The sequence below is a fragment of the Bufo bufo genome, chromosome 2 (genome assembly GCF_905171765.1).
Source record: "Bufo bufo chromosome 2, aBufBuf1.1, whole genome shotgun sequence".
NCBI lineage: Eukaryota > Metazoa > Chordata > Amphibia > Anura > Bufonidae > Bufo > Bufo bufo.
The window spans coordinates 565,104,254-565,125,811 of record NC_053390.1 but is presented as its reverse complement, the minus strand read 5'-3'; the positions used below and the strand labels follow the sequence as shown (position 1 = coordinate 565,125,811).

At 43.6% G+C, this 21,558-nt stretch overlaps 1 protein-coding gene across 2 annotated transcripts in view; it reads right to left on the bottom strand.

The window, feature by feature from the left end:
• The window catches only part of SMARCAD1 (SWI/SNF-related, matrix-associated actin-dependent regulator of chromatin, subfamily a, containing DEAD/H box 1), a 100,839-nt gene that overhangs the window by 63,012 nt on the left and 16,269 nt on the right, over nt 1-21,558 (bottom strand). The window contains exons 2-5 of one of the 2 annotated variants that reach the window (XM_040418162.1): nt 14,902-15,067; nt 14,308-14,470; nt 12,801-12,966; nt 7,290-7,356 (exon numbers count right to left, since the gene is read on the bottom strand). In XM_040418162.1, coding sequence (XP_040274096.1) covers nt 7,290-7,356; nt 12,801-12,966; nt 14,308-14,470; nt 14,902-15,025 — 520 coding nt within the window. In that variant the 5' untranslated portion in view covers nt 15,026-15,067. The remainder of the gene's footprint in view (nt 1-7,289; nt 7,357-12,800; nt 12,967-14,307; nt 14,471-14,901; nt 15,068-21,558) is intronic. The other variant, XM_040418163.1, reaches the window with a different exon arrangement.

Below are 21,558 nucleotides of genomic sequence, written 5' to 3'. Positions count from 1 at the left end.
GGTGACTAAAATAATAGATGGCGGAGGTGCAGTAGACATCGCTTATCTAGACTTTAGTAAGGCTTTTGATACTGTCCCACATAGAAGGCTTATCAATAAATTGCAGTCTTTGGGCTTGGACTCCAATATTGTTGAATGGATTAGGCAGTGGCTGAGGGACAGGCAACAGAGGGTTGTAGTCAATGGAGTATATTCAGACCAAGGTCTTGTTACCAGAGGGGTACCTTAGGGATCTGTTCTGGGACCCATATTGTTTAATATCTTTATCTGCGAAATTGCAGAAGGTCTCGATGGTAAGGTGTGTATTTTTGCTGATGACACAAAGATTTGTAACAGGGTTGATGTTCCTGGAGGGATACACCAAATGGAAAAGGATTTAGGAAAACTAGAGGAATGGTCAAACATCTGGCCATCGCGAGAGAAAACGATGGACCCCATCGTAACCTTTCGGGAAGTTATCTTTTATGTTGATAAGTGCAAGATAATGCACCTGGGGCATAAAAACCCAAGAGCAGAATATAAAATCAGTGATACAGTCCTAACCTCAGTATCTGAGGAAAGGGATTTAGGGGTCATTATTTCAGAAGACTTAAAGGTAGGCAGACAATGTCATAGAGCAGCAGGAAATGCTAGCAGAATGCTTGGGTGTATAGGGAGAGGCATTGCCAGTAGAAAGAGGGAGGTGCTCATGCCGCACTACAGACCACTAGTGAGACCTCATTTGGAGTATTGTGCTTAGTACTGGAGACCATATCTCCAGAAGGATATTGATACTTTGGAGAGAGTTCAGAGAAGAGCTACTAAACTGGTACATGGATTGCAGGATAAAACTTACCAGGAAAGATTAAAGGACCTTAACATGTACAGCTTGGAAGAAAGACGAGACAGAGGGGATATGATAGAAACTTTTAAATACATAAAGGGAATCAACAAGGTAAAAGAGGAGAGAATATTTAAAAGAAGCAAAACTGCTACAAGAGGACATAGTTTGAAATTAGAGGGGCAAAGGTTTAAAAGTAATATCAGGAAGTATTACTTTACTGAGAGAGTAGTGGATGCATGGAATAGCCTTCCTGCAGAACTGGTAGCTGCAAATACAGTGGAGGAGTTTAAGCATGCATGGGATAGGCATAAGGCCATCCTTCATATAAGATAAGGGCCGGGGGCTATCCATAGTATTCAGTATATTGGGCAGACTAGATGGGCCAAAAAGTTCTTATCTGCCGGCACATTCTATGTTTCTCTCCCTCCATCATATTCTGCTCCCAGAATGGACAGTGTAAAAAATAAAAAAAAATTTAAATCACATGACAGATCCACTTTACCTCTTGAGTACAGGTGCTGAACACTTATGGCACCGCAAACACAACGTTCTCACAATGGAGCACTACGAAAACTGGTCACCGCACCTTATTGCACGGTAACCAGGCTAAGATGGTGGCTATCCACGACAACCAGCTATCTTAGTCAAGGACAGAGGGAGGTTGTACCTCCACCTGCAGACCCAATCGCAGCTCCCTGACTGTAAAAGCTAGTGAGGGGGATGCAGGGGGCCAAAAATGGAGACGATTGGTGCTGTACAGGACACCACTAATCTCCTCTAAATGCTCACAGGGGACATCAGCCAATCGCAGCACTAGAGGGGCATGGAATATAGTGAGAACCTCTCTGTAGGAAGCCATTACAGTTGGTGACTGCATACAGAGAGGTTCTGTGCCCCTGTGTGTTGGCAGGCTGGGACTTGTGGTGTACCACCACTATCTACTGTGCTCCTGTAAAAAAAATGAATTTCTGGAACCTCTGCACTGACCAGTTATCCTATTGTTCATTTGCAGCAGTTCCAGATCCTTGATCATTGCTCCTTAAGTCCCAATCTCTATCCCTCTAAACTCAGCCAAAAGCACCCCCCCCCCCCCCCCCCCGCTCCCCTTTCTCTTTCGGCAGACACCAAGCTACCTGTGATCACTTTTTTGTAATTGTCTGGTTTTTCAATGTTCGAGCTGTGACCACCAAGTGCTGATCAGTGCCTACATCACCAATCAACAACTGTGCTCTGTTTTCTTTTTCTCACAAGTTTTTATTTTTCTCATCTGTACTCATTTTTTGGTACAACTTTTTTTGTTAAAAAAATAAATAAAATAAAAAAAATATATATATATATATATATATATATATATATCTGATGGCTGATCGCACAGTGGGGAACAAAGGGTGTTGGGGATTAATGGCAGGGGGTCTGATGAGTTTTTATAAAGGAAAACAGTATTATTTTTTTCTTATTAGATTACTCGATTAATCGTAAAAAATAAATCGATAGAATACTCGATTACTAAAATAATCGTTTACTGCAGCCCTATGGTGGTGTATAGAGCCAAAAATGTTACAATTGTGTCGATGGCCCAATATTTATGGGCCTGACTGTACAATCAGTAAGGCCTCTTTCACACGAGCGTGACGGATTTGGTCCGGATGCGTTCAGGGTGCGTTCAGTGAAACTCGCACCATTTTGCAAGCAAGTTCAGTCAGTTTTGTCTGCGATTGCGTTCAGTTGTGCAGTTTTTTCCGCGCGGGTGCAATGCGTTTTGATGCGTTTTTCACGCGCGTGATAAAAAAACTGAAGGTTTACAAACAACATCTCTTAGCAACCATCAGTGATAAACGCATCGCACCCGTACTTGCTTGCGGATGCAATGCGTTTTTCACGCAGCCCCATTCACTTCTATGGAGCCAGGGCTGCGTGAAAAACGCAGAATATAGAACATGCTGCGATTTTCACGCAACGCAGAACTGATGCGTGAAAAACAACGCTCATGTACACAGACCCATTGAAATTAATGGGTCAGGATTCAGTGCGGGTGCTATGCGTTCACGTCACGCATTGCACCCGAGCGGAAAACTCGCTCGTGTGAAAGGGGCCTAAAACGTGCAGATATTTTTGCCTGCAAACGTTGAGCGCAGGTCAGTACTGAACATTTTGGTGATCGTATTTGTGCTCGGTTTCTAGTGCAGGCTTTTTTTGGGTGAAAAAATAAATACAAGACATTGGGGTAGATCGTTTCATATACATGTTAATTTCAGGTAGTGTTAGTTTAGATTTTTGCATGCACGCAACATCTTCTTGTGTGCATCCTGCAACCGCTGAGCGAAGATCAGTACCATGTTATCACTGACTGTACCGGTGCACAGTTTTTGGCACAGAACTTTTTGTTAGTTTCTGTTTACTGGAGGAAAGCCATTTTTTTTTTTTAGGAAGCTATTCCTCTTGTCCTCTCGCTTCTCCTCATCATCCAACGATGAGGAAACCTCAACAAGGCCCTCTAGGACAACAGCAGCAGTGATTCCATATGGACCCCACCCACTGAGGATTATCAGACTAAGGGCTTGTTCACACGAACGTATGGGTTCCGTTGCCGTATTGCGGACCGCATATGTGGATCCACAATAAACCGACACCGTTCCGTGTGCATTCCGCATCACGGATGCGGACCTATTCACTTGAATGGGTCCGCAAATCCGGAGCGGTGTGGAACGGAAATCCACAGAAGCACTACGGAGTGCTTCTGTGGGGTTCCGTTCCGTACTTCCGTCCCGCACAAAGATAAAACTTGTCCTATCTTTTTGCGGAACGGAGGGATATGGACCTATTCAGCTGGATCCGTCCCGGAGGCCTCACGTTCTCCGTGCATTGCAGACCGTAATGCACGGAACCCATATGTTCGTGTGAACAAGCTTTAAGGGCTCATGCACACTAACGTATTTTCTTTGTGTCTGTTCTGTTTTTTATGCGGACCGTATGCGAACCATTCATTTCAATGGGTCCGCAAAAAAACTGAAGGTACTCAGTGTGCATTTTGTTTCCGTATGTCCGTATTTCCGTTCCGCAAAAAAATAGAACATGTCCTATTATTGTCCGCATTACAGACAAGGATAGTACTGTTCTATTAGTGGGCAGCTGTTCCGTAAAATACAGAATGCACACCGACGTGAGCTGTATTTTTTGCAGACCGCAAAATACATACGGTCATGTGCATGAGCTCTCAGGGTTCATACACACAAAAGTATTTTTGGTCCACATCCAATCCTTATTTGCGGTCAGTTGCGGACCCATTCACTTCAATGGGGCAACAAAAGATGTGGACAGAACACTGTGTGCTGTCCGCACCTGTATGTCCATTCCACGTCCCCGCAAAAGAATAGAACATGTCCTATTCTTGTTCGTTTTACGGAAAAGTATAGCACAGTTCTATAGAGGGCAACGAGGGCAATGCAATTGCACCTAGAGGCTTTGTTCACTCTCTTGCATGCTGCCCCCCACCACTTTGCCTGACCAGGCCAGGCAATGAAAACTTAATCACACCTGGCTTCAAAGTCTCCTGAAGTCTCGCACCTGCACGCTGGCTGCAGGCGCAGTACAGAGCCTATTGGCCGAGTCGTTTCTGTACTGTGCCAAACACTAAAGCCAATGTGCATGCACAAGACTTCAGGGCTAGTAGTGATTACGTCTTTACTGCCTGGCCCTGTCAAAGTGGTGGGGGTGCAGCATGCAAGACAGTGAGTGGAACCTCTGGGTGCAACTAGGTGCAATGGCACTACTTTACTACTTTTGCGTGAGGGCTTGATTTTTGTGGGACGACTTATAGTTTTCATTTGTAACGTTTTGGGGTATATAAAGTTTCTAATCGCATTTTATTCCGTTTTTTTTTCACAGTGAAAGCAAAAAAAACAAAAACAATTCTGACTCAGTTTAATATTTTTTTTCGGCGATATCACAACTATGCCACCTATTAAAGGGGAGGCAGATACATGGTTAACTCTAAAACTGCATAGGTTTACCTGATTAAGGGGGCGCAAGTAATAACTGCAGTGTGTACAATCACAAGCTGTGGACTGTCCCCTCGGGGTCCATGGCCATGGTGGAGAGGCTGGAGTCTAGAAGAGACCTTTGTGCAACCCAAGTCCGTCGCACCAGCATAAAATGAAGCAGGGTCTACAACAGGCATCCTCAAACTGCAGCCCTCCTGCTGTTGTAAAACTACAACTCAACCACAATGCCCTGCTGTAGGCTGATACCTGTAGGCTGTTCAGGCATGCTGGGAGTTGTAGTTTTGCAACAGCTGGAGGGCCGCAGTTTGAGGATGCCTGGTCTATAAAGTACCCACCTGGACTTGTGAAGTCTTGGCAGAGAAAACAGCAGCCAAAGGGACCACTGGACAATCAGCCTGCTATGCTGCAAAAGCAGCAGCCTCGATTAGTTCACAAGGCCAGGGAGAGTCAGTGTGGACCGGACTTCCGATGTGAACCTGGTACAAGGGAAGGGGCTGGCGGAATCCAAGGAAGAGGCTGCAAAACTCACAGCTTTGTAAGTTTAAAGGGGTTTTCCAAATGTTTGACATAGATTCTTTTTTTTATACTTAAGAACTATCCGCAGGATAGGTCATCAGTATGTGGTTGGCACCGCAATCTCTTCCAGGGCCAGTAATGTTAGATTTATCAGTTACATTGCGTCGGCACAGCTCAGTCCTGTTCAAATGGATGGGGCCGAGCTGCAAAACCCAGTACAGCTGCTATCCAGTGGACAATGCTTGATAAGCTGCAAGGAGGCCACAGTACTCACCTAAGCACCGCAGCCTCTTCAAACAGCTGATCAGCGGGGGTACCCTTCAAAGTACTCCGCCCTAAATCCAGCCAGGTCACTCTATTCAGTGTTTTGCCCCATGATGAGGGAAGATGAACAGGAATAAAGACTACTTTAAGGCCAAGTACACCTTTGGGGGCAATATTTATTATTGCATTGTTCTTATTTTGAACTAAAAATATTTTTTTTAAATATGAAGTCCTCTTTTCTGTACAGAGCTGACATGCTCTAGTAGCACCCTTTGAAGTGTTTATGACCTCTCAGTAGCCTAGAGAGAAGGTTTATTAGATGACCTGCAGAAAGTGAAAGTACCAGTCACACAGCTAAAAGAACAGCTAATGATTTTTAGCCAAAAATAAGTAACATGCAATCATAAAACAATAAATAAAAATTGCCTCCGAAGGTGTACATAGCCTTTAAAAGGAAGGTGACGCGTTCACTGGTGGGTTACAGCAGATTCTGTTGTCTGCCATACCTCCTTATCTTCTGAAGGTAGGGAATGAGCAGAGGTTTTGATGACCAACTGGTTTCCCTCCTCACTAACAGGTAGCTTCTGCTTCCTGTGTTCCCAGAAACAAAATAAAAAATGTGCCCTGTCAATGAGGTCGGGTGTCAGCTGTGTGACACAGCCGGCAGCTGCCGTGTACATTTGTATTATGGGTTAAGGGGTTAATTATATTCATTGGCGGCGCAGTGGCCAACAGCCCCTCCCCTCCTCCTCAGTGCCATTTTCATTGGTGGCAGTGGCAGGTTCACAGCCCCTCCCCTCTCTTTTCATTGGTGGCAGCCGCGTCAACGTGGGGAGGGACTCTCTCCTTCTCCACTGTGCCGGCTCAGGAGAACAGTGTGCACAGAGGGCGGCGCATGCCATGTTCTCTAAAAGATACTAGGCTGCGCAATAGCACAGCCTAGTATCGGAAAATAGTAAATCCCTGTATCTGATCAATCCGGGTGCAAAAAAAAAATTTCATCAAATTGGGTATCAAAGGTTCAATAACCCGGTGCAACCCTACTACAATACAGCCTTTAACCCTTGATCACACACTAAAAATCATTTCAGTATGAGCAGCCCCTTCATATTTATGGCCAGAGCACTGGCACACTTGCCCTCAATGCTGAAAAATACAGGCAGATACTTATCAATTATCCAATACCATCAGGGAGGTGTCTGATCAGCTCCAAAACTATTCTGCAGCAGGACTATGACCCCAAACATACAGCCAATGTCATTAATATCTTCAGTGTAAAGATCAACAAGGAATCCTGGAAATGATATGGCTCCACGGAGCCCTGATCTGAACATCAATGAGAATGTCTAGGATTACATAAAGAGAGAGAAGGATTTGAGCAAGCCTACATCCATAGAAGATCTGAGGTTAGTTCTCCAAGAGGTTTGGAAGACCCTCCCTGCCAAGTTCCTTCAAAAACTCTGTGCAAGTGTACCTAGAAGTGAAGGCAAAGGGTGGTCACACCAGATATGGATCTGAATGAGAGTTCTCTTTTGTCCATTCACTTTGCATTTTGCTAACTGATATAGGTCTGCAGCATTTTTTCCCTACTTGCCTAAAACCATTGCTCACTACTGTAACATAACCACCTGGCAATCAAAGAAATACAGCATAACAGATATGGCGACTGATGTTCTAAAACATACCTTTCTCATCAAACTGAACCATGCCAGCAGCAACTGCATCCTCCAGCGTGTCCGCGGATTCAAGCAGCTAAAAGGGTGGAAAAATAAGTTAGTCTACAGATTGACTTAGGTCTTATATGCTTTTCATATACACATTCTGCAATATGAAATCACATTTCAGCAGAGTTAGGCTGGTTTCGCTCAGGTTTTTCTTCATTTTACATTTTTGGCAGTTTTAGCATTTCCTCTGGCTGTTTTGGTGTTTCTTATGATCCGAGAGGTTACTTCAAAGTGAAGCAAGGATTTTCACGGCATCAGAATACATTATAGTCCTGACTGTAAATACTAAACCTCCCAGAATGTCGAACCCCAGAAAAAGGATTGAGCAGCAATGAATGATGGGAGATATCATCTAAGCCGTGAGAATTGTGAATTAAGCTCAGAACTGTGATAAAAGTTGTAATAAAAGGAATTATACGCTTCAGCAGAATCTTGGCCTACAATTATAATACTTTCCGTAGGCAATAAATAGGAGTTTGATATTGTGTATGTCTTAGACTCAGGTGGTATCTCAGTAAATAGTTGCTAAAATTTCCTCTGAAAGTACTAAGGGGTATTCCAGTTAGATTAAGTAGTCCCCTTATCCTCTGTGCCTCATTAGATCGGTGGGGTCCTACTGCTGGGGTCCTACTGCTGGGGCCCCCCATCGATCACGAACCTATTCCCCCTTCAAGCCCCCTGAAATGAACGGCGTGGCCCCCCCCATGGTAGGACCCACACCAATCTAATAGTTATCCTCTCTCCAGTAAATTTCCCTTTAAAGGAAACCGGTCATCACTTTCTAATTCTATATATCCACTTACTCTTCTATAAATACTTTTTAATACATTGATATTTAAATCAATTCTGAATGAACTATCAGTTCAGAGAAAAACCTAAAAGAAATGTTCAAGCCATATATGTAAATGAACCTTAGATGAGTCCTGTCTCCTCCATGCTTCAGAGAGGAGTCCAGCGTTTTCTGACTCGTAGTGTAGCCACGCCCACAAACGGATAAGACACACCCTCTACATTGCTCATCTCCACCCCTTCTCTTCCAAGTCTCGCAGCTGCGCAGTACACATTATATGATCAGTGTGAGATGAGTAGTGTTGATCGCGAATATTCTAATCGCAAATTTTTATCTCAAATATCGGCACTTTGAGAATTCGCGAAGATCTAGAATATAGTGCTATATCTTTATAATCGTGAATATTCTAGACTTTCTTTTCCATCAGTGAGTGAGGTGACTGATTCTGCACATGCGCAGGATTTGGGACCCGAGTTCGGGAGGAGGGTAGGATCTTTAGATTCTGTCACTCTTACAACGGGAGGTGGGGTTAGGAATGGGAAGTGATGAGGTAAGCATTTAATTTACATAACTTGAAAAAAGCAAAAGTGGACTGTAAAAGAAGTAGTTGGTGGCGTTTACAAAAAAACACAAAAAACCCTAGGACGATTAGGGTGGGGAAGAACCATCTCAGGATGCCGATGATTCTTATGGTTAAAAACCGGTGACAGGTTCCCTTTAAGTCAGATGGAAGATTAATTTTCTGGTTGGAAAATGTTCTGTTCTTTGGCTTTCGTGATCGTATCTTATTAGCTAAATCTGAATTATTAGGGGCCCGGTGATCAGGCATCCATCACCTATCTGTGGGTCAAGCCATTAAAGAGGGTTGGCCAGCTTTTTAAGGCCCCTTTCACACGAGCGAGTTTTCCACGCGGGTGCAATGAGTGACGTGAACGCATAGCACCCGCACTGAATCCTGACCCATTCATTTCAATGGGTCTGTGTACATGAGCGTTGTTTTTCACGCATCAGTTCTGCGTTGCGTTAAAATCGCAGCATGTTCTATATTCAGCGTTTTTCACGCAGCCCTGGCCCCATAGAAGTGAATGGGGCTGCGTGAAAAACGCATTGCATCCGCAAGCAGGTGCGATGCGTTTTTCACTGATGGTTGCTAAGAGATGTTGTTTGTAAACCTTCAGTTTTTTTATCATGCGTGTGAAAAACGCATCAAAACGCATTGCACCCGCGCGAAAAAACTGAACTGAACGCAATCGCAGACAAAACTGACTGAACTTGCTTGCAAAATAGTGCGAGTTTCACTGAACATACCCTGAACGCATCCGGACCTAATCCGTCACGCTCGTGTGAAAGGGGCCTAAAAGTGATGGCATATCCATCACTATATGATCGACTGGAGTCCAACACCCTGCACCCCTGCCAATCAACTGTTTCATTGTAGTTCTACACAGCTCTACTGACTGCAGTGCACAGGGCTGGTTACAGCAGCACTGCTCCAATTCAATTCAATGGGAGCAGGGCTGCAGTAACACTGAAAAAGCTGATCGGCCGGGGATGTGGGGCGGCCATCCCTCATTGATCACATAGAAATTGCCTAACTTGTTCAAAAGGCAGTCTGTCATTAGATTCACGCTGCCCAAAGAGCCAGCATAAAATACAGCAGGGTCTTTCTTGACAGAGAGAGGTTTTACTCTAAAACCTTGTGCTTTTCAGAGAAAATATAGGCCTGTATTAACTAATGTTGTCCAATAGGAAGACAGATTGATCTTATACTACATATACCACACTTACAAGGCCAAAGCCCTGGCAAGTATCGTGAACGAACTGAATATTCTTGATATTTGTCTGACTGAGTGGGGGCGAGAGCTCCATTTACATGCAGCAATCATCAACCTTGTATGGGAACGACTGATCACTACAGCAATCGGTCATTCTCATAGAGCCTTTGTTTCTCTGCAGCAGATGACTGTTTACACAGGGAGAGCTGAGGATGGCTGGCAGAGGATGATTTTATGTGCCATTTGGTCATCGGGTGATCAGTGCCACATTTACGTCAGCCAAATATTGGGAACGAGCATTCGTATGAATATTTGTTCCTAATAATTGGTCCGATAACCTGCCGAGCAAAATTGCCTTTAGATCACAGTGGCACAGGCTGTATGAACGATGTGGTGCTTCTTGATAGAACACTGCTAGCCCGACTTTTACGTGACTTCTTTTAGTCCCCCATTTTGAGCAAGAAAATGCTATATTTTTTTTTTCGGCCTCAAATTACAACTTCACTACAGCACTCCCAGTCGTGAGCAAATAAAAAACAGAATTGGGCAGCAAAAAGTCATATTTTTGGCATAAATACATAAGTATGTCAAGGGCAAAAAAACTAAAGCACACACTAGAATTCTGGCAGACTTCCTTTATTTAAACGTGGGCCATAATTTTCGATCATTTTCTCCCTGCCCCGTCTCTCCCTGTTGAAGTACAAGTTGAGCAGGCTGCACCGCAGACACCTCTCCCCATTTCTGGCTAGAATGTAAACTACGATTTCTCTGGAACACTGTAGCTCTGTCAAGAGGGTTTGGGCGGTGAGAAACTGATGGGATTCCCTTTAATCACCACGTTTTCATGTACTCATTTTGCACATGTAAACACTTACAAGATTGTGTAGTTAATGAAAATTAAGGCACAGGGTAAAGGGGTCTTAAAGAGGACTTTTACAAATGAAAAGTGGTCTCTACCACTCTCTCTCACAAGACCACCATGAGCCAAGTTAGGCCTCATTCACACAACCGTTGTGTGTTTTGCGGTCCGAAAAATTGCGGATCCGCAGAACACGGATGGCGTCCGTGTGCGTTCCGCAATTTGCAGAACGGCACGGACAGCCATTGATTTAACTGCCTATTATTGTCCGCAAAACAGACAAGAATAGGACAGGTTATATTTTTTTTGCGGACCACGGAACGGAGCAACGGATGCGGACAGCAATGGGGAGTGGGGTTGTAGGGGATGGGCGGCGAGCCATCAAAAATAAAAAATGGAATGGGCTAGCGACTCATTTCAATGGCTGGTCTTCTATAACCAATAAAATGTCTACAGTGAGTAAATTACAGCTTTTCATGTGGCTAAAGCAATGATTTTGACCATATTCTCATCAAGAGTTACAGCTCATGCATCCGCAGTGAAAACTGACCCATTAAAATCAATGTGTTTATGGGCGGGCGCTTTTTTTCTCATCCAAGATGGCTCTGCCCATTCAAGCCAATAGGTCAGTGGGGGGGAGGGAAAACAACCACAATGAAGCAAAAAGAAAGAAGATCCGTTGTCACTAGTGGTTTATAGGAGATGACGTGTCTTCAGGGAGGTTTTTTTCACATGCGTGAAAAATGCATGAAAACCAGTGACATCAGTGCGTAAAAAACATGACTGATTTGAAGCAAGCACTGATGCAAACAGAAGCAAAACCAAGAGAAAAACATTTGAGATCTGCAATGCGCAAGTGCCGATGTTTTCATTGGTACTCGTGCAGTGCAGATCTCAGCAGGTCTCCCGAGATCAATTGTGCAAGCTCTGATGAAGTTTCGCTGGTGCAAGGGCGAGATTTCAGGCCATAAGGGGGACTAGTGACGGGAGAGAGGAGAAGTTGTGCTCTAAGGGGCTAGGCCAGCGCCTTGGTGCTCCGATACGGTCATTTTTACGCAAATGATGTAATACTTATGCTGCAAAGAAGCATCTATTTGTAGCTATGTAGGGCCTGGTTAATAGCATTATGGTGTAATATATTTTGGCAACTTAAAATCTGTTCTATACATCTATGCTGAATGGTTTTTTTTTTTTTACTGCAGTGTGTGCATGGATTTTTACAACCCTACTGAGGTGCATGCAACAGTAGCTGGTATTTCTGCAACAAATCTATCACTTTCAAACATACCGTAAAATGTTGCAGAGACTTGGAATAGAAAAACCTACAGTAGAGCCCGCTCTGCACAACCCGTTACAGGCATCGTGCAAGGCTGCTCTTTTCAGAAAATGACCTACACTCGCTCACTGGTTAAGGCTACTTTCACACTGGCGTTTCTGGGTCCGCTTGTGAGATCCATTTCAGGGCTCTCACAAGCGGCCCAAAACGGATCAGTATAGCCCCAATGCATTCTGAATGGATAAGGATCCGTTCAGAATGCATGAATTTGGCTGTGTTTGGTCTCCGTTGCGTTTTTTAGACGGTCACTTAAACTCAGCTTGTAGCATTTTGGTGACCGTCTGACTATGCGGAGCCAAACGGATCCGTCTAGACTTACAATGTTAGTCAATAGGGACGGATCCGTTTTTCACTGACAATATGGTGCAATTGAAAACGGATCCGTCCACCATTGACTTTCAATGTAAGTCAAGACGGATCCATTTTGAGTTAGACTTTTTTTTTTTTTTATGAATAATGCAAACGAATCCGTTATTAAAGGATACAAGCGTTTGCATTATTGGTGCGGATCCGTTTATGCAGATACAAGACGGATCCGCACAAAACGCGAGTGTGAAAGTAGCCTAAGCCTGTTGCTGCAGCTCATCTCAACTGAAGTGAATGGGGCTGAGCTGCAATACAACAAATACCCGTGCACAGGGGTGGCACATGTTCTGAACGGAAACAGCAACATTGTAATTGTCAATTAATATGCATTTTGGATACAATTTACTTGTAATAACTCTTCACTGGTCCGCTGAGGGAAGATTTCCTTAAGTCTTTGCATTTTTTCATCTTTGGTTTCATTCATTTTATGAGCTACATTTCTTGAAGAAGTCATTTTTGAAGGGGGATACTCGTCTTCAGAATCATCCGTGGGAGATTCAGAAAAACCATTCCTTAAAGAGAAAGCAACACATGAAATAATCTAGCATCCATATGTTAGTCTAGTAGATCGCACCGTACATCAAGATACTGTAAGTAACTGTCCTATGCTGCGGCTTTCCATCATGTATCCTGAAAGTTTGAAGTATATGTCAAGCTGTGCACTTCATATAAATACCTATGGTTAGCTCCTGCCTGCTACTTGGCAGGTTTTATACTCTCCCTATTAAAGGGTTTAGACATGTTATCATTATTTTCACAAATGTACTGGGACAACACTATAAGCGACTTACTAATATATTGTTCTTAGCATATCAGCGTCACCTCCATGTGTATTAGTCTTCTCCACAACTATACGGTGCTCCGAGCTTAAACATGGCCACTGATGGGGGAGCACATATCCCAACACATCCTTCAGCATACTCCACAGAAAATTAGTGCACAGCAATGGGCATACACAAGTTTCCCTTGCTATTCAACGTGTCAGGTCACATCGGCAGCCATGTTTCGGATGGGAGTGCAGTATTTCAGTGGAAAAGACTGCTAAATGAGAGTGAGGCATTCCTTATATTAGCACATCAGCACCGCTGTCCTCTTCTATGTAGAAGTAGCTTATAGTGCAGTTTCCAGCACATTTTCTTATGGTATTCGGCTGGTTTCACACATACAAGCAGATTTACGAAGACATGCATTTTAGACGTCAGAGTCCAGTGGTGTAAGATGCACCAAATTTTTGCGTTTCATGCCTCCTAATAAACTTGGAGAATCGTCAACTGTCTATGCTGTCCTGGGCTTGCGCAAAAATTTGAGTTGCATTTGAAATGTCAAAATCACACAGCTTGCGACTTTTTAAAGCCATTTTTCTGGCGCAAGGGAGACTATATGTATGTGTAGAAGAACCCTCGTGCCAGGGCTACATGGAGACTTATGTGGAAAGTTTCCTGAAACCTGTTGATGATTTACACTACTATACCATATTCACTGGGAATACCAATGCAGAAAATCGGCAGCACTTCTGCCACATGAGCCATGTGGCCAAAGTGCATTTGGATATGAACTACAGCAGATTTCATGCTCCCCCTTGCCGCTGCATCGCGCAGGGCAAGGGCTGTTTTGTTCACATTGACACAGTGATAGGTGGAGGTTTAAAAGGTTATCCAGGTTGTGCCGGTTTTATGATCCAAGCCTGGGGTTAGAACTCACAACGTATGGCTCTGTCGCGAGAGATTCATACTCACAGGCTAGGATAACTTGCCCAATGTACAGCATATGATCCCGGAATAAGGATAACCCCTCTAACATTTAAAATTCATTAAAAAAAAAATTAGAGGAATAAGCAGTGTTGAGTTTCTTACTCTTGTCGTGGGTGGACTTTCCTGTCCAAGGAACTGAAGCTTGGCTTGTTTTCTTGGTCTTCGTTTTCGGAATCTGAATCAAGGAAACTAATACCTTTATTTTCCTTAAACAAGGACACATTGTTTAGTCTCTTATATTCTGGGGTCTCTGGGATGCTGGTAACTGCAAAAGATATACATCACATTCGTTATTGTAAGGCTATGTTCAGATCTGTGTTTGGAGCCTCCGCAGCAGAATCTGCTAAAAATGTCGGACAACATGCACCATGCTACGCTATTTTGTATCCGCAAAATGCCAACCTCCCTAACAGAAAGCCAAAAGGATCACATTAGAGTCAATGGGTTTCATCGGGCACCAATTGTCTCCATCATCTAACAGAAGCAGCACCCGTTATTTTCCTAGTTCGTATCACAAGACAGAACAGTGGAAATATATAGTGACAAAGTAACCAGAGCCTTGGAGAAAGTTTCTTGCAAAACACACTGGCCCATTTCCTAAGTGTCAATGGTGGTAGACAATGATCTTATACGGTCTGTGTTAAAATTCTTCAACATGGAAACGAGCTAAAATCAAGAAGTAGTCAAACATTTCACCTGCTTTGCCATCTAACTCAGACTTTGGAGTACTGGGTCGGCTTGAGCCTGCATTTTCATTTGAGACTTGGTCCACTGTTTTATTCTTGTCAAAACGGAAGCGGTCGAGGTTAAAGGTGCTCATATCTTCACAGCAGACATACACAACTGAACGATCTAGAAGAAACTAAAATATAAAGAGCAAGGTGAGTTCTGTTAAAATACAAACCATTTATTTCAATTCATTTAACCCCTTAAACCCTAACACGATAACGCAGATCCTGGCAGTTTAACCTCTCAGATAAGGTCAATAGCAACTGCAATATCTATGTGGTTAAACAGAAGGTGAGGGGGGGGGGGCTCCATAGTCACATCTGCCCTCCCGGAATCCAATCGCCCAACAATGGCCACCAGGTCTGATATATAAAAAAAAACTTTGAAAGAAAAAAAATGAATATAAACAATTTTTGTGTTTGTAAACTTTTTTAAACTGTAAAATTTTATGATAAACAAATTCAATAAAAAAAATAAAAGAATATTCCTCTCAATGCACCATTATGACACATATGGATGATGGTAAGGTGCTCCAGCCTTAAAGGGGTATTCCAGTACAATAATTTTAAACAAAAGTAGGGTCAGAGGGGGCAAAAATAACTAATAGTGATAAGTGATTACTGACCTTCCTGATCCCCCCGGCTGCGGTCCTCACGCCTTGGAGTGCCTGCTCAGCCAATCACAGGCTGAGGAGGGTCACCATGTGGCAAGTTATCAGATGAGCCACTGGTGTGTCAAGCACAAGAACAGAAAATGGAGGAGTGGGGTTCAGAGCTGCAGTGGTTGGGGGAATCGGTAAGGTATGTCAAGTTGAGCTCTCTCAGAGCTCATTTTAATTTACAATTATTGCACCAGAATAGCCCTTTAATGAGCAGAGCAAAATGTAATTTTTTGGAATGCACAAAATCTGTTCCATTCACGTGACAGGCAAAAGACGGAACGCACACAGAGTCATTTCATTTTTTGTGGCCCCGTTGAAGTGAACAGTACCGAATACAGGCAGCAATAACAGAACGGACACGTAAAAAAAACGTTTGTGTGCATAAGCCCTTAGTCTCCGAAAATGGATAATAATCACCCAAAGAACGTTCAAGAAAGGAGCAAAACTAGAAAGGGATTATTTTTAGTGTGGCGTAACATGTATTTTCCCAACAAGAATGTATTAATACATGAGCACCTGACACCCATGCAAAACCCCTTCAGGTCATGGAGATTTTCTAAAATAGTGCATATGGGTTCAGAGAGGTGTGCACATGGTTTTGGAAGGGAAGCGGTTTTTCATATTTTTAATTTATTAAATAATACAATAATTTATTTTTCCTATGGAGGCCAAGGTTAGCAAAGAATACATTTTCATAGTATGTGCTCCCTGCTGTCCCCATATAGAGGTAACCGAAACAGTGACCTAAGGCTACATGCACACAAACGTTGTTTGTTTCCGTGTCCATTCTGTTTTTTTTTGCGGATAGGATGCGGACCCATTCATTTCAATGGGTCCACAAAAATTGCGGACAGCACACCGTCTGCTGCCACATTCGTATGTCCGTTCCGTAGCCCCGCCCAAAAATAGAACATGTCCTATTCTTGTCCGTTTTAGGCATTGTTACAATGAATCTGCACAAAAAAACGGATGGCATACGTTTTTTTTGCGGACCGCAAAACACATACGGTCGTGTGCATGTAGCCTAATAGTAATTCACAGACATGCAGTGAAGTCACAGTTCATGTCTCCTCCACATGCCTCTAAGCCGTCTCTGCACAGGGAATCTCTGTGATGTCATTACTGATGTCATAGGTTTCCCTAGCACTGCTTCTGGGAACACCGCATGCAATATGACCGCTGTGTTCAGGGGGTTTCTAAGTTCCCTGTCGGTCTGTCGCACCCAGAGCTAAAGTCTGCCGTTGACACGGTGTGCAGGAGCCCTTCAATGCAATCAATCCAACTATGAAAATGAACAGGCTGCAGGCACATGGACCATTCTATTAGCCCATTAATTTAAGTAGTGCAGTCAGGATGGGGTTACTACAATAATGCCAAAGACAACGTAGGCTACCCTAAACATACACAGCCAGTGCCAGCTCTGTAATACAGATGAAACCCGGCCTCAACGATCATGATCGGAGAGAACGCCAAATCCAATCAATGAATCCCTTGGACGTTGCAGTCAATAGCAATCACGGCATTTGAAAGAAACAGGGATGGTGCGCCCCCTGTGGCAAAATTGCAGGGTTCCAATCAGTTGCTATGACAACCTGTAGGCTTGTGAAGGTTCCCAGGCCCGCTATGGTAATGTGGTGTTTAAACGGATGCCTGTAAAAAATACCATCAACTACAATACTATTCTAGTGCAGTCTATGGTACACGCGATCAGAGGATTATGTGCTCAAGTCCCTTAAAAGACTAAAAATTACAGTAAAAGGAAATATATAAAAAATTCTAATTACTCCCCAAATCCAATTTTACATATAAGAATAAACATAATTGGTACCAGCATTTCCAAAAATGTCTGAAATATTAAAATATTTTGCATGGGAAACACCATAACAGAAAAAGTGGGGGGAAAAAATAATTATTATATAATCTGATTTGCCACAACTGGCACATGCACCAGGAGGTACGTGCTTCAGAAGGTGCAGGAATACAGATGTAGTAGGGTTATGCAGGCGTTAAAGGGGTTATACAAAGCTGTAAACCCCCCACCTCCTACAATGCCCGGGCCCCTCATACAGAAAATACTTACCTGGATCCCTCCACAGCCATTGCTGCATCTCCCCTTCGTGCAGATCACAACAACAGGCGAAGGGGAGATGCAGCAACGGCCATGGAGTGATCTGAGGACCAGGTAAGTATTGTCTGTATGAGGGGCCCAGGCAAAGGGGGGAATTAAATCTTTGGATAACCCCTTTAACTAAACAAGTTGTGTTAAGCCAACACCTTCAATTGCTTGTTATGTCACCTACATAACATGTTTTAAACTGATGATATAGCTCTGTAGGAGGCAGATCCATAACACTGATGGTACCCACAGGCTCTGGATTATGAATGGAGACGAAAATGACCCAGCAAGGATACAGGGCTGGCCGGACGATACAGAGGAGAGGAGTCAGGAGCAAGTAAGGCGGGGAGCACTGGGCACTTGCAGCACACTCTCTGCCCCTGGGCACTTGCAATAGGTAATTTTCATATTTTTAAAACTTCATTTTAGGTACTTTGGAGGCTCTGAAAAACTAAACATGGGTACCATCAGTGTTATGGATCTGCCTCCTACAGAGCTATATCATCAGTTTAAAACGTTATGTAGGTGACAGACTCCCTTTAAGAGTATGAGTAAATGAAGGGGGTTCCAGTGTGTGACACAACGCAGGGTAAAAGTATTTAAAAAAACAAACAATGATTTGCACTTTAGAACAGGCACAGCGTTGTGAAGCCCGTCCAGGAGGCTGCTCCCCTTCTATACTGAGGGTGGTGGAAGGCTGACGATTTTTAGACTTGGAAGGGAGAGTTCACATCATCATTATTTTTCAGTTCTTCTGATCAGTCAGAAAAAAAACAAAAATAAAGATAAGAAAGGATCCTGTACACCTGTTATGCACATTTGACATTTGTTTGAGCCATTTCCGTCTGAAATCAGTTTTTTAGATGGAAAAAAAAGTACTGCACACAACAGATCTTAGGCGGAAATGGCTCAAACAGATGCCAAATGTGCATAAGGCCCCTTGCAGACGAGCGTGTCCGGATTAGGTCCAGACGAGTCCCGGTGCTTTGCGGCAAACCCGCGCGAGTAGGTACGCAATTGCAGTCAGTTTTGCCTGAGATTGCGTTCCGTTCTTCAGTTTTTATCGCGCGTGATAAAAAACTGACTGTGGTACCCAGACCTGAACTTCTTCACAGAAGTTCAGGTTTGGGTTAGTTGTAGTGTAGATTGTATTATTTCCCCTTATATCATGGCTAGAAGGGAAAATAATAGCATTCTGAATACAGAATGCATAGTACAATAGGGCTGGAGGGGTTAAAAAAAATAAAATAAAAATTAACTCACCTTAATCCACTTGTTTGCACAGCCCGGCTTCTCTTCTGTCTTCTTTTGTGAGGTAAAGGACGTTTGATGGCGTCACTACGTTCATCACATGGTCCGTCACATGATCATCACCATGGTGATGGATCATGTGACGGACCATGTGATGAAAGTAGTGACGTCATCAAAGGTCCTATCCTCACAGAACAAGACAAAAGAGAAGCCAGCTGCGCGAACAAGTGGATTAAGGTGAGTAAATTTTTATTTTATTTTTTTAACCCCTCCAGCCCTATTGTACTATGCATTCTGTATTCAGAATGCTATTATTTTCCCTTATAACCATGTTATAAAGGGAAAATAATAATGATCGGGTCCCCATCCCGATCGTCTCCTAGCAACTGTGCGAGAAAATCGCACCGCATCCGCACTTGCTTGCGATTTTCACGCAGCCCTATTCATTTCTATGGTGCCTGCGTTGCGTGGAAAACGCACAAAGAGGAGCATGCTGCGATTTTCACGCAACGCACAAGTGATGCGTGAAAATCACTGCTCATGTGCACAGCCCCATAAAAATGAATGGGTCCGGATTTAATGCGTTCAACTCACGCATTGCACCCGCGCGGAAAACTCGCCCGTGTGAAAGGGGCCTAACCGATGCACAGGATCCAATTTTCTACAGGATCCTTTTTTTTCCCCCTCTTTATTTTAGATGGATCAGAAAAATGAAAAAATAACGGTGATGTGAACCCTCCCCTAGGGCCCATTCACACGACCATATGGTCGCTGTGCCTGTGTTGCGGACCACAAAACATGGGCACCGGCCGTGTGAACTCTGCATATTGGATGCGGACCCATTGACTTGAATGGGTCTGCAATCCGCAAGATACAGCAAAAGATAGGACATGTCCTATCTTTTGGGGTGAGGAGGCATGGACCCGAAAGCCCACGGAAGGGCTTCCGTGTGTTTCCGTGGGCTTCCAAACCGTGCCTCTGCCTATCTTTTGGCAAATCTTGTGAATTGCGGACCCATTCAGGTCAATGGATCTGCATCCGTGAAGCGGAGTTCACACAGCCAGTGCCCGCATAATGCGATCAGCAACACAGGCACAGCGACCATAAGGTCGTGTAAATTGGCCCTTATCGGTACTTCGCATGGTGGGCAGATCGTTGCTAGCCAACTCATATTTTCTGCGATTGCTTGGTGCCATCAGTGACTCACAGGAAGCAGTGCAGGATCATTCAGGTCAGGATAATGCCTTATCAGTCACTGATTTTGAGCCCAAACCAGGTGCGGCTCTAAGCACAAAACAGGTTCAGATCTTTCCCTTAGGGCTCATTCACACAAACGTTTTTTGCGTTCCGTATACGGAACCATTCATTTCAATAGTTCCGCAAAAAAAACCGAACGTACTCCGTAGGCATTCCATTTCCATATTTCCGTTCCGTTAAAAGATAGAACATGTCCTATTATTGCCCGCAAATCACGTTCCGTGGCTCCATTCAGGTCAATGGGTCCGCAAAAAAAAACTGAACACATACGGAATGTACTCAGTATGTCTTCCGTATCCGTTTATGCGGAACCATCTATTCAAAATCTCTGCACCTACACAACAATTCCTTGGCCTGCCCAGTCACCAGATTTATTGCCAGTCGGGCATTTATGGAACAAGCTGAGGCGCCATCTTGTGCAACATACAAATGTGCTGTATCTACAGGCCCAGCTGTAACATCTGTGGGCAAACGTGCCTCAGGATACCATACCGAACCTCTATGCCTCCATGCCCAACTGTATCCAGGCTAGAGGCGGCACAGGTGGTACTAGAGTCTCCTCTCAATTGTACAGTTTTCCCCAATGCATTAATACTATTGCGGTAATATTGTAATCACTTACGGTACATATATCACTACGTATGTATGCAACACAAGATTATTATCTATACACACACAGTGATCCCTCAGGATACAATATGTTCAGCATACAGTGGTCTTTTCTGACCCATCGTAAGTTGAAACCAGACTAAACATACAATGCCTCAGACTCAGATCCAACCAATCAAGGCCTCTACTCTGGTAAAATCGCTGGATTAGTTGCTAGTTACCAGCTATTCCTGACTGCTATACAGTGGATATAAAAAGTCTACACACCCCTATTAAAATGTCAGGTTTCTGTGCTGAAAAAAATGAGACAAAGATAAATCATTTCAGAACTTTTTCCACCTTTAATGTGACCTATAAGCTGTACCACTCAATTGAAAAACAAACTGAAATCTTTTAGGTAGAGGGAAGAAAAAAATATAAAAATAATGTGGCTGCATAAGTGTGCACACTCTCTTATAACTGGAGATGTAGCTGTGTTCAGAATTAAGCAATCACATTCAGAATCATGTTAAATAGGAGTCAGCATACACCTGCCATCATTTAAAGTGCCTCTGATTAACCCCAAATAAAGTTCAGCTGCTCTAGTTGGTCTTTCCTGAAATGTTCTTAGTTGCATCCCACAGCAAAAGCCATGGTCCACAGAGAGCTTACAAAGCATCAGAGGGATCTCATTGTTAAAAGGTATCAGTCAGGAGAAGGGTACAAAAGAATTTCCAAGACATTAGATATA